Genomic DNA, 14,481 nt, shown 5'->3' with positions numbered 1-14,481 from the left:
CTAATTTTAGTGTACTTGCATTGGTTACGGTATGTAGGCTGTACCAGGCCATACAGTCCTAATCTGAAAAGGATGTGTATGACATGGCTTGCTGTAAAGTGGATGGAAGTTTCTCTACCTTGAGGGCTGTTAAAGGGGTGGAGCGAAGGATTTAGGCGTAACAGTCTGGGTATCAAAGAGGGGCTGAAGACTGGTGTGGTCACACATCTGGTGAATGCCAGTGAGATGATGTCCTCAGATAAGCTGAACTCCTTAAAAAGACATTTAAGACGCTATCAATTATTTGAAACTGAAGCTAGAGAACTTTATGTTAAAACCATGATGCATACCTCAGAGACTTACTTTCTAACATTGAGGTAATGAATCATTGAAACAAATCGCTAAGTCTTTGGTGACTTCCCTTTCTCTGGACATTTTTAGATTAACATAGAGATAAATAGGTAGGTAAATAAATAAGAAAATAAATGAGTATGTGTACAGGCAGTGAAGTCCAGCTTTTGAACCTTGAACAGGATTTCCATAACAGTGTCCTGTGTTTAGTAATACTGGGATATTCTTCTGTCTGTAAGATCTACAAATATCAGCAAATGCATTTTTTTAGTGTTACAAAGGAAATAAAAGACACAGTATGCATTATGTATTTTTTCTTTTCCTTTTTTAGATTTATTGTCTAGAATAGACTTGGATGAACTAATGAAAAAAGATGAGCCACCACTTGAATTTCCTGATACTTTGGAAGGATTTGAGTACATTTTTAATGAAAGTAAGTCATACGTGCTTTGTAAAGACCATATGTAGAATAATGTTGAGCAGTTATCAGAAGCTGAATTATACCTTATAAGTCCCTATTAAAATTTACTTTCCTGTTAGGATTGAAATTTTAAGCTTTAGTGCTGATAGACTTGTAAATCTGAGGCCTGTTTTTTATTTCATACAATTATTACAAAAATCCCTCATTTCATACAATATTGTGGAGTTGTACTGGACCTACTTTATGATGTCCTGTTTTCTGTTACAAAAATGTTTTTGATACAAAAATTCTGAAAGCAATTTCTGTAGCATTTAAAAATCAGAATTAAAGATTGGTCACTCATTTAAGGAATGTTTTATTTCCTGATTCATTTTTATTTTTACAGAAGAAGTTGTTTTTTAGATAATAATTTGTCCCAGCTATTCCATTAACACCAATAGGAAAACACCTATGTATGTTGATAGGAGAATAAGCAATAATGATAGACTGTCTCTTCTGGTATGGAACATAATTTTGCATTGCAGCCAAGTGTGTGACAACTGCAAGCAAGTACTTCCAGTTAGCTCAGTCTCTGTGTTAAATGACTTAGTATTTATAATTTCCAGTGCATGCATTTTAAAACCCAGGTGAGAAATGAACTTCTGAGCTAAAGTAATACCAGACTGCAGGAAGTGACTCTTTCATTGTTTAAAACCTGTGGAACAAATGGGAATGTTTACAATTTTACTTCTTTGCAGTGCCTGCTCTGTGAACAGAGGAACTTTAGTTTCTAAATCTGCCTGTTTTAGATCTTACACTTTCAAAGGAAAAAAAAAGAGCTTTTCTTTAAATGATAGTCATTTATGCAACACTTAGCTTTTTAATACCCTGATGGCTTTCACAGGTAGGTACTTAGAGACTAAAAGTGTCATGAAAGTGATGCTCTTTCTTTGATGGAAGGAGTTCAGCTCTGTCACTTTTCAGCTCCTTATTTTTAGATCTACATAGTGTCTGTCTTCCTTACTGACTTCAGAGTTAATGGTTCATATGTAGCTGATAAAAAGGGCTGAAATTTGAATTTTGGGGAATGAATTATTTTACTGGATATTCCATTACTAAACCTCACAGCCTGAGTGATTTCCATAGAATGGAGGAAAACCTATTACATATGCTAAGGGTCAGCAAAGCAAAAAAGTCACCATTTTGCTTTTATACATTTAATTCAAATGTTCAGTTGTGTATTTTTATGTCTTAATCATGCTTCTTTTTATGGTGGAAAAGTACAGAAGTTTTTTGTTAGATTATTTAAATCTGAATAAGGCAGGGGTTCCAGAAAGTCAAACGAAAAATGTAGCAGATATTTGTTACTTGTGGCGAGTAAATACATGAACCAAGTTCATGTACTGTTGAATGGCATATTTGAAGAGTATGTATCTGAGAAGAAGCAGCTGAAAGTAAAGTTATTATGAAAAATATGAGAAGGAGGATGTTTGAACCCAACACAGGGGTAGGAAACTGTGGAGAAATACTTCCATGGTATCTAGTACATGAGGTAAGGCAGGTCTGGAAAAAAGTTAAATCAGCAGATAAGCATAACTATTAGACATCAGATAACATAACATAGACATCAGATCTTAAACATTTTATTTAAAGCATCAGGAATCAAAGTGTAAAAGTTCTGTAAATACATGAACCAAGTATTTTTTTTTCTATCCAAGAGGAAAGAATACAGAGGAACCTTTGTTTCAGCTTTCAGAGTTTACTGACACATACCACTGTTTTTAGTGTTTCACTGATATACTGCAGTTTTCTAATGCTCTGAGATCATAACTTGTGTCCTGTCTGATAGGCTGAAACATTGTTGGTAAAATATTTGTTCTTGTAGTTGACTTCCTACTGGTTGCCTTTTTATTATCATTGTTTTAACACTGTCTATGTCTTCACAAGTGGTTGGATTTGCTGTTAACTTTGGCTATAAACAAGGCCAACTACAGGAAGTTACAATGAGAGCAAAAGTAGCATGTAGTTTTGCTCTGAACAAGCATTCTGCTTTATTCTACTGTTGTAGTCCCAGTGTACCCTAAATCTAGGAGGTCTTACTTGATTTCATCTTGGAGTTAAGATATTTTCCCTAACTGTGGACATGGTTCTTTTCAGATTAGCTTAGAAAGTTGTTAAGCTTGAAGATAAATCTTTCCCTTACTTCCAGCTTCCAGCCCCTTTTTTATTTGCATTTCTTTATAATGCAGTTAGTTTTGAATTAGAAGATTTGTAGTTACAATTCAATCACCTGCAGATCAAATATTAACTGCTAATGTTTACATTTCACTGTTAATTCATAGCAGTTGAGATGTAAATATGTCTTGTGAAGTACTCTGGCATTTGATATCTCTGTGCAATTTCACTGTCATAATTTCTCTTTAGCTTAATCTAGCAGTGTATACAATAAAATGGGAGTGCAATTTTTTATGCTACAATTGTTTTCTGTTAGAAAGCCTATAACCAAAAATGAGGAGGAATTCATGATGGCTGGATTTTTAGATGTAGACTTCATTTAAAATTTTCAGCAATTGAGTATGTCTTACTTTTAATGAAGAAGCATATTAACTGTAATGATTTTGTTTCTTTTACAGAAGGGCAATTAAGACACATTAAAACTGGGGAGCCATTTGTTTTTAATTATCGTGAAGATTTGCATAGATGGAACCAAAAGCGCTATGAAGCCCTTGGAGAGGTACATAATTTGTGTGTGTGCATACATGTATGTATATCCCTGTGTGTAGCATTTAAATATATGCACACATTTAATATATGTGTGTGTATATATGTGTATATGTGTACATATATAGGTATGTATGTGTGGATGTATATCTGGGTATGTATATATGTGTGTGTGTTCATGTGCTATGGATTTTGTTCTGTTTCTCTGTAGATGCGATATTTTTGCATACATTAATAAAGTTTTAGTGAGGTTCCAGTCATTTAATGTAAAGTATTTCAGGATTTAGTGCATATTAATGCTCTAACAGTAATTTATGTTGTTTGCTATATAGTTTAGGGTGTGATTTAGATTACTGTTTGACTTTAGTATATCTTCATTATAGAATATCATCTACCTACCTAAGTCAGATTATACAGTGCAGTATTTTCTTTAACCTTAGTCACCTCATGGACTAAAAAGCTGTGACAATTTTCTTTTTGGCTGAAGATAAATGCATTGGTTTATTTTCCCATGTTACCAGGAGATACCAGGAACCACTAAATAAAACAGAAATCTGAAGATGAATTGGTTAATTATCTGTTGGTGTATTTGGATGATACTGGTACTTCCTAGGCAGTTCAGCCCCCCCATAACTACCTGCTCACTCCTCACTGTGGAATAGGGGAGAGAATCAGAAGGGTAAAAATGAAAACTTCACAGGCTGAGTTACAGTTTAATAGTTAAAATAAAAGCTGTGCACACAAGCTGTGCACACAATAAGAAATCAATTCACTTCTTTACATCAGCAGGCAGATATACAGCCATTTGCAGGACAGTGGGGCTTGTTTGTGCATAATGGTGCCTTAGGAAGAAGAGTGCCTTATCCATACAATCCTGGAATGGGTTTAGGTTGAAAGGGTGCCTTAAATGTCATCTAGTTCCAACCCCCTGCCATAGGCAGGGGCACCTTCTACTACATGAGGGTACTTGAACCCCTGGCCTTGAAGGCTGACAGGGATGGGACATCCCCAGCTTCTCTGGGCAGTCTTCCAGTGCCTCAGCACCCTCACAGTCAAGAATTTCTTCCTAACATCTAATCTAAACCTACCTGCTTTTGCTAGGTTTGAAGCTATTGCCCTTTGTCCTATCACTCCATGTTCTTGTCAGTAGTCCCTCTCCAGCTCTCTTGTAGCCCCTTTACTGGAGGCTGCTGTAATGCCTCTCTGGTGATGTCTGTTCTCTGGGTTGAGCAGCCCAAACTCACTCAGCCTGTGTTCATGGGAGAGGTTTTCCGGCCCTCTGGGGGTGCTCTGTGCTTGCTTGCTCAGCTTGTATCAGCCTGTGCTCTCTGCTGGAGCTGCCCAGATGTTTGTCCTGCCCGAGCTTTGTTACCAGGGATTGATGAAGCTTGCTTTTTACCTTGTTCTCCTCATTCTTGCCAAGAACTGTGGCAAGGAGTAGAAAGTGAGTGGGGGCTACTGCAGGTGCTTCTCACATCTTTTCACTTTGTATGCTTTTCCAAATAAAGGGATAGTGCTGTGTCTTGATACGCATTTCCTCTGAGAGAAAATACTGTGGCATGGCCTGCGTGTATGGATGTTTTTGTGCGCCTGCACTGTTCAAATATTCCCATTTTCCAAATAAGTGAGTTGGACAAGACATGACTCTAAAGATCAGTGTCACCACACTTTCTTATGCATATTTAGAAATACATGGCGGATTTCACATTCTGTGCATCTGAAAAGTGTGTGCACTTCAACCCACAGTAGTATGAAAAGCTTTTTGTGTTTGTTTTTGATGCACTTGTTCTGGGACCAGGGATATTATATCTGTGATCTGTGTTGTACATTTTGCCTTAGTTGTAGGCATTCTCCATTTTCCAGTTTGAATGACCTTTAAAAATGCACTTCGTTTATATTGGTAGGTAAAGATCAAGGAAGGCTTAAGGTCAGATATCTGACAGGGAATTGTTTTAAGTTGTCTACTTTGTGTTTTTAGAGAAAAAAACCCTAATTTGTCTTTCAGTCTTTTTCTGCTAGGTCCTCAGTACCACATAATTGCTCCAACAAGCCACAAATTTATAGATGCTCCATTGTCTGGTTTTGATGTAGTTATTTGGGAACACAGGAGGTGCTGTTCCTTGGCATTTATTCACATAAATAAAATCTTGTTTTGTGCCATAAATTAGTGGGTCACTGATGCAAACATTGAATAATACTGGAGTGGTATATCACCCTCTGATAAGCTGTTTTGTAGTCTAAGGTGAAGATGTCTTTAGCAAACTGTAGTAGCTTAAGAAGCATGATTTGTAAGAGATGTAGTAAAATCTGGCCTTAGGCTTTTGCTTTGAAACATCATCCTTTGGTTGTAGGAGTTCTTTAATGTGCATTTGGGGTTCAGTAATGTAGCTTGCCATCCAGTGAGATAATGAAGTAGCTATATTTGTATCACTGAACAAAATTTTTTTATGTATTCAGTGTTTCCATTGTTAGCTCAGTCATTGCATGCTGGTTTTCTAATTTTTAAAGGATATATACATCCTGCACAAGAAAACCTTTTTCACTGTGCATATACATATATATATATATATATATATATATATATGTTTGTTGTGGAGTGTTTTTAATGTGTTTTATTGATTTTAAGAAGTGAGTGTACTCCCTGGCCTTGTTATACCAGCATCATTCTCTCTTTTCTGAGCATTAATAAATTTCAATTTGGTTATCCATGGGGTTTTTTTGCTCATAAAAGTCACAAATACACTGTCTGTGATATTCTGCCATTTTTCTGATTGTGTGGAAATTGGTTCTTCAAAAATCAAAATGGTTTGCCTACATCTCCTCTCCTTACATCTTTTTTTCTTCATTCACTGATCAGTTATTTCAGGCACACAGTTTTTTTCCTGCAGCCTTTTGATATGTGTTGTTAATAGACAATTTAGTGAACTGTTAATAATTTTGTGATTCTGGTTCAGTCATTGCTATTGTGGCATTGAATTTTGTAGAGAGCCTCTCCATTTGCTTTTTAAAAATTAAAATGGCAGCAGAAGTGCATAGAACATAGTGTTACAGCGGCTTCGAACTGATGATTAATCTTTGTGGAAAGTTTGAAGTTATGATTGAGAAAAACTGTGACAACAGTTTAGTTATTACAGGCTTTTGCTGACTTTCTACTTTCATACTCATGTAGTATCCAGATTATCCTAGCATCAGAAGGTGGATATTGTCTGTTGCTTTGCATGTATCTTACAGCCTAAAGGCAGTTATAATTTGTTGATTAGTTGGAGGCCATTGAACACTAGCATTAATACTTTTGGGAATGCCTTCACTGATGTAGAAACTTTTACCTGTGCTGACAGTTTACTTCTCTACCAATGTCTTGGAAAATTCAAAGAGGATTTGTAAATATGTAGATTATAATGTGGACCATGACATAAATATCTCTGCTGTGATCCTATTCAAGTTAATGCTATGTCTTGTAGTTGCAGCCTTTCTGACCTGCAAAAGGACCTACCTGTCTGTAGGCAGGTAGTAGCAAAAGAATTGAGATTTTTTTTGCAGTCACCATAGTATGTTTTGTATTTATGTAGAACACATATGTAAAACAAAGAAATGGAACATTTGAAACAGAAATTCCTGGTGTCATGTCATCATAAGATACAGTTAATTTTATGTCATCAGAGAAGTCTTATTCCACTAAATAAACTGCTTTAAAGTATGTTCACAAGTGTTAGATCCAGCTCATCACAAAGTAGATTGCCATCAAGGTTAATATTTGAGTAGTGTGTATGTGTGATAAGTATGTAAAATTATGACCTTGACAACCCATAATTCAGATGGCTAAGAGTAAAATTGGATTTTTATTTCCAGATCTCCTTTAAGTTGAAGAACAGCTTGGTCTCAACATGATTTAAAAAATAAGCGTTCACCTGCTACTAATTTCCTCCTTGGTTGCAAAGATGATTATTTTTTTGATGACTGAGAGGCTATTTACATAGCACAAATGAAAGCATAGAGCAGCAGAAGAGGACATGTAAGTTAATGAAGAAGGAAGCATTAAGTAGTCTGCATTTGAAAGGGTAGCTTCTTGCATGAATAACCCAAAATCTGATGATAGGCTGCACGTGCACCTGATAGTACTTAAGGTCCAATCTTGCAGCCAAAGCTCATGTGAATAAACTCAATAGGTCTGATCTTATGAATAAGGGCTTCAGGATCAAGTTTCAAATAAAATGTGCAGATTATTATTAGAAATCCTTACACTCTTAGTTTCAGTTTCTTTGCAATTTATCATTGAACATTCCAGATTTTCTCTGGCTAGCAACACTTTATTATAATATAAAGTACATGCTTCACACTATGGATCAAGCAAAATCGCTTGTGTACCTTGACTTCTTATAATGTATTTGCTGTTAGTTATTTAGTATTTAGAAAAACTCTTACTGAGTCAACAAAATAAATTTATAGTGATGTAACGTATTGTTGGATTCATGAACATTTGCCTTTGTGGAGTGCCTGCTTGGCTTGGCCTATTGAAGAGGTTTTGCTGTTTAGAGATGAGATACCAAATACTTAAGAGGTGTCTGTGAATTGAATTTTTTCAGTGTCTTGTATTACAGCCAAATAAGGATGAACTTCCATGGAGGTAGCAAAAAGGTTTTCTAAAACTCCTGTTTCAGAGGGAGAGTGAAAGCATCTAATTCAAATATCTCCCCGTCCTTATTTCTGAAAGTGGTTAATTTCTGGTTTGTGTGATCTCTGATAGTGCTGTTTCTCTGCAAGTTATGCCCCATTTTGGTGGTTTAGGAGTGGTACTCTTCAATTCAGTGGTTCCACTGAGGCGCTCCAAACCATGTGCTGCTTCCTTCCTTCCCCCTCCCTCTCTTCCCCTGTGACAGGATGGAGAGCATTGGGGGCAAAAAAAGTAAATATGATGGGTTAACATAAGAACAATTTGCTGGAAACAGCAGTGAGATAAGAAAATCAGCAGAAACAGCAAAAATATTAATAGCAAAGAGTGTACAAAAGCAAAAGAGTGATTTCCATGCAAAAGGTTCACCATGGAGGTCTGATCTATGCAGTAAGGCACCCTTGCTCCAGAAGTGAGCCCTTCCCTGTTTGTGAGAGGTACAGAATAATCTTGGGGTCCTAGCGATGCCCCTGCTCTGCTGTGCAAATGAACCCTGTCCTAACCAGAATCAGGGCCCCCATCGACTAATGAACATTGCAGAAGGCTTTTTGCTTTGGCAAAATTTTACAGTGGAGTCAATGTCACAAAAAATATTTACAATTGCACCTCTCCTTGAGGTATACATCACATTTCCCCATCCATCTGTACTACCCATGAAATGCACTGAGGTCCTTCAACAAAAACAATTGCACTGATGGGTTTGCCTTTGTTGGAGGCTGACTAATCCAAACTGTCACCCCTAACAGATTCCTCATATGCACAATGGAACTCTGTCCCTTCTGTGGTACGTGGGGGTTTTGATTGGGCAGGGCCAGCTAGACTGGAGCCTGTAGTGTTAACTAACCAGGTAGTCCTCAAATAAATGTAGATCCCAGTGTTTGAAGCTTCCACCACCCATTGCTTTCAATGTGGTTTTAATAGTCCATTGTATCATTCAACCACCAGAGGCTGGTGCATGACAGGGAACATGATACCCACTCAATATTGTGCTCTCTGGCTACGAGGTCTATGAGGCTATTTTTGGAACCAGTCCTATTGTACTGATGCCTTTTCCTGGTCTTAAAAAACTGAGAGCCAGACACACTTGATGGATAAGGGGTTTTTACCTCGGTACTTTAGTAAGAATGCTGTGGTGCACCATTTCATCAAGGTGGGGTGTGCCGCAAAGCACCCACGCTATAGATAGCATATACAATTTACAGACCTTACAAATTAGCATACCTAACAAATGTGCCCCAATGGAAGGCCTGGATGAATGGCATGATATTCCCCCCTGGATGGGCCAAATTTTTATTTTACAGGATATGTTCTAGAGAAGACCTTAGTTTCCCAAGATAGTGTAGGGTTTTCCAGCCTCGTCCTATAATGCCTCTAGGATGTTTGGTCTCCTGGCCTAACAAAATACTAGGGCTATGTTAAGTTATCAGACATAAGGAATTACAAGTATGCGTGCTAAAAATACTGAGGATACATGAAAGTTATAAAAAAAAGTTATAAAAAAAGTTATAAAAGAAAAGGCAAAACATCACCTTCACAACTTCATAATTACAACTCCATTTTTTCTGGGGTGCCATGTTGCCACAGGACTTGCTTTCTGAGGCCCAAACTGGTGTTCCATGCAGTGGTGTGAGGCACAGGGTTAGGGTGAGGACAATGTAGTTAATTAACCTGCCAAACCTTCCGCTATTTATATGTCGACCATCATCCACCACACCACAGGGGCTGTGCCTGCTTGGTGTGCTTGATCACAGTGCATGTTTCACAGTTATGGATCACCTGGGAAATGGTGTCCATCGTTAAATCCACCCCATAGTTAAGCCACAAGCCCATCTGTATTGTTACATCTCTTCCCTGCTGGCCTGAAGCATCATGGGCCTACCAACCAGCAATAATTCACCCTTATGCTGCCAGATCCACCTGAGGCACTTTAATCTTGGCAGCCCAATCCACATGTCCATTCTTCAAATGCTCTTCAGTAGCCTGACTCCTGCGTGCATGTATTGCATACATGAAATACCTTTACAGCCAGGTTCTCTACCCGAGTAGTGATGTCTTGCCACAGTTCTTCAGCCCAGTTGGGTTTACCTCTGTCCTGCCAGTTGGTCTTTTTCCATTGGCCCAGCCACCCCTGCAGGGCATTTACTTCCATCCAAAAGTCAGTGCAGAGGTGCAGCACTGGCCATTTCTTTCATTCAGCAATATCTAAAGCCAGCTGGATGGCTTTCAGCTCTGCGACCTGACTTGATGCACCTTGTCCCTCAGTAGCTTCTGTGACTCACCATGTACAGGTGCTTTCTGTTTTCAGTGTAGCCCAGCCATACAACAGGAGCCACCAGTGAAGAGATCATATTCCTTTTGATTTTCTGGTAGCTGATTATATGATGCGGCCTCATCAGCATGTGTAACTTCCTCCTCCTTTTCTGATGATGATAATCCACATTTTTTCCTTCAGGCTGAGTCATGATGAATTCCAAGATCCCTGGGCACTGGCATTTGCTGTTTAAGCTTTCTGTGTGATGAGTTATCCAATTACTCCACATAGTATTGGTGGCATGTTGTATGGATGGGACTTTGCCTTTGAACATCCAGCCCAGCACTGGCAGTGAGGGTGCCAGGAGGAGCTGTGCTTCGGTGCCCATCACTTCTGAAGCAGCTCAAGGCCCTTCATAAGCTGCCAGGATCTTTTTCAGTTGTGATGTAGTGGGCCTCAGATCCTTTGTATCCCCAACTCCAGAACGCAAGGGTTTGTCCTCCTCATCTCTGCTACTTTTCCAGAGATTCCAGGAAGGACCATTCTCCCTGACTGTAGTGTAGACCGTGTTTTTCACATCCTCTCCTCTTCTGACTGCTTCCAAAGCTACTGCATGAAAAATCTCCTGTTTGATTTGTTCAAAAGCTTGCCATTCAGGACACCACTTAAAATCATCCTTCCTCCAGATCACATGCTAGAGAGGACTCACAATCTGACTGTAATCTGCGATATGCATCCTCCAAAAACCCACAGCATCTAAGAAAGCCTGTGTTTCCTTCTTGATGGTTGGCAGGGACATAGCTGCTACTTGGTAGACCATGTCCATTCGAGTCCAATAGTGTCCATCTTGCCATTTTACTCCCCAAAAAAATATTTCCTGGACAGGTCCATTGACCTTACTTTTCTTCACAGCAAAAGCAACCTTCAGAAGGATTTGGATTATGTTCTTCCCTTTCTCACAAACTTTCTCTGCTATGTTCCCCAGCAATGTCATGATGTCATCAATATAAGTGTTCTGTAGCCTCAGCCTTTTCCAGTCCAGTCTGGGTCAGTCCAAGGCAAATAGTGGGCCTTGGGTTTCCAACCCTTGCACATCCAGTTCCAGGTGTACTTTATGCCCTTCTAGTGTGGCCTGCAGTCATGGCTAAACATACGGAGAAAAACACATCTGCAATGTCAGTGGTGGCACCATTTTGCTCCCTTGGACTCCAGCTCATACTGAAGTTCCAGCACACCTGGCACAGCCAGTGCTCGGTGGCAGTTTGACTTTTTTCAGGCCATGATAGTCCACTGTCAGTCTCCACTGCACTTACACACTGGCCATATGGGACTACTAAAGGGTGAGTGAGCCTTGCTGGCTGCTCCCTGGTTCTCCAGAACCCATCTCAAGGCTGGGGTTCACAGAGTCCTGGCTGACGTGGTGCTATCAATGGTGCACTCCTTTGGTAGTGGTTGGTACCTCCTGTTCTTCAAGCCTCAGCAGTCCCACAGTAGAAGGGTCCTTTGAGAGACCAGGCAACGTATTCAGCTGTCTCACTACCTCTGTCTCCACAGCAGCTCTCCCAAAAGCCTATCAATGGCCTTTTGGGGTCCTTGAAATACCCTCTATTACAACCTGCCCTTGAAGGTGAGGGTAATGCAGGTTCTTGCTAATAGACCCTCTTGGGACAGATTTGAGTGAAATGACAGAGTCATCAGTGTTTATAGGTATATATAAGTAAGTTTATTTTAGAACAGTTTTGTTGTAATGAAAAGCAGATATGTAGCTGATTTAGTTATTATTGTCTTGGTTTAAGATAATTTAAGAGGGACACTCTTAAAATAAGGTACTTAAGCAATAAGGGGAAATTAATATGAATAGATGTAAGTGAAAAAATATAACAGTTTACTGAAGAAATTGAATAGTGACTGGCAAAAAAAGTAACAGCTGTTTTTTGTTTTGTTTTGGTTTTTTTAAATATAGAATAACAGCAGTAGTATTATGATTTACATGTAAAATGTTCACTAGGGAGCTGGACCTGACCCCTTGGCAGCCATGGTACCCTAACCAGAAGGGACCCCTTCTCCCTGCAGAAGAGTCCCCTCCCGATGGCATAGCAATGATGTGAACTGGTATAGAATAAAGTCTGGGTCCCAGCCATGCCCCCTCCAGGCTACTGCAAAAATTTACCCTGTTCTTGCCAGACCAGGACACCCATCTACTAATGAATATTGCAGAAGGTTTTTCGCTTTAACAAAATTTTGATGTGGAGTCAATGTCACAAAAAACATTTATGGTTGCAGTGTTTGGACAGAAATATAAAGGTAGGCAGAAGAGAGAGATAGCCAGGATCTTTAAAATATGTGAAGGTGTGATCTCATGTCTTACTATACAGAGAAGAATCTATGTGGAACGGAGAATCTTGAGTGTACCAGCTGAAGGAAGAGCCTTATATATATACTTTATGGACAGCAAAGGCAGTTATAAATGCAGTACTTTAGGAATCCATGCCCTATGTGTTATAGGGGTTTTTTTCATACTAGTTTGATTATTTTCAATTTTTGCTAGGTAAGTGTGAAATAGAAAAATGGCAAAGAAGACTTTAAACAAATCAGGTAAAACCACTAAAATTGGGTCATGATACTGAATTTCTCTCTAATAGTAGTTCCTAAGCTCTAAGTAATACGTTTCTAGAAAGTTCCAGTCTTTTCCCATTTTTGAATCAATGTTTCTGATAATAGAGGAAGTTAGAGGCAGCTGAAAAAAATTTAAATTAAATATGTGTACAGTCTTTGTAATTTTATGAAGATGTGAGCTTTTAACAGTTCGTTAATTTTCAGCATTTCTTTTTTCTGAGTGAAGTAAATGGACAGCTAGGATTCAGGACTACTTAACAGTACCTACAGAAATTTAAATATGAATCTTCATTACATGCAGTATATTCATTTGCATATGCTAAATCAGCTTTCAAAATCTGGTATTTGTGAAGACTTTTTAGTGGCATGATTATGTCAGATGTGCTTCAGTGAACTCTTCTAGTTTGCAGGCAGCAATTGGCAGTACGTTGGTTCATCAGAGTAACATGACAGTTCTCGAAAGGTTCAGTGATAGTTTTATAATTATTGTTAGCATGATTTTTGAAAGAAATGATGAGCATCTCATAAACCCAGATGGGAGTTTGTTACGTTGTTGATAAATGTGTTTTACATTTTTAAATTGATAAACAGTGAAAAGCAGAAAAGATACAATAAGGCAGATGGTTGTTTATAAAGGACTTGTAAGTTGCTGCAATTCAAAGAATGGTACTAATTGTTAAAAAGAAGACAAAAATTGGAATAAGGGGAGTGTTTCAATGAGTTCATCATGAGCTTTTTAAAAATAAAACCTTCAGCAGCTTTAGTTCAATTAGAACCATTCTTGCCATTCTAGGTTTACATGCAAAAGTTTAGACTCTCAGTTCTTAACTTTTGTACCCTCCATTTTCATGTAGCTGAAATTAAACCTACAGCTAATCTACCTGTATGTATCCATTTCTTTCTTTTTCTTTTTGGTGGTCTGGAAAAAACACAAAATTTATTGCACAGCAGAATGAAGCTGAATTATCACTGGAATTATTGTTTCCATTAAAAAGAATGAGCAAACTCCAAAATCAAGCAGACTTTTTACAACAAGGAAATAAAATGGTAGCTAGTTGACTTGTTTTTTGTTCAAGGAGAGGTGAAGAAAATGTTTTTTGACAACTATGTGACCAAAATAAATATATATTTAAGTAGTGCTTTGGCAGAACACCAGTCACTATGTGTGATGAAACAAGTTGGTGCACCTTTCTCTTGTGAATGTTTAGGTTGACTTTCCATTAGTGATCTTAAAAGTCTCCATGATAGATGAAGTATTTTCCTGTTTTTTCAGCATGAGTTTTTTGAAAAACAGGTATGTAGATTTACTGCCTTGATCAAGCATCTCTTCTAAAATATGTTTATTTTCAATTGCAAAACTCCAGAAGAGCTTGTTCTTTCACAGGATTTTCAGCTTTTGCATGATAAAGATTTCTATGCTTTCTGTATTTTCAACAAGATACCTATACATTTCATTTCTCTGGGGATATTTTTATTAACACTTAGCAGAACACT

At 38.2% G+C, this 14,481-nt stretch overlaps 1 protein-coding gene across 2 annotated transcripts in view; it reads left to right on the top strand.

Annotated features, from left to right (window-relative positions):
• The window catches only part of ARB2A (ARB2 cotranscriptional regulator A), a 263,785-nt gene that overhangs the window by 24,822 nt on the left and 224,482 nt on the right, over positions 1–14,481 (top strand). For both annotated transcript variants that reach the window (XM_066568884.1, XM_066568883.1), the window contains 2 exons: positions 662–763; positions 3,364–3,464. In XM_066568884.1, the coding sequence (XP_066424981.1) occupies positions 662–763; positions 3,364–3,464 (203 nt within the window). The remainder of the gene's footprint in view (positions 1–661; positions 764–3,363; positions 3,465–14,481) is intronic.

This window comes from Molothrus aeneus, chromosome Z (genome assembly GCF_037042795.1).
Source record: "Molothrus aeneus isolate 106 chromosome Z, BPBGC_Maene_1.0, whole genome shotgun sequence".
NCBI lineage: Eukaryota > Metazoa > Chordata > Aves > Passeriformes > Icteridae > Molothrus > Molothrus aeneus.
Note: the sequence above shows the minus strand (reverse complement) of the source record. Positions and strands in the feature narration are given on the sequence as shown.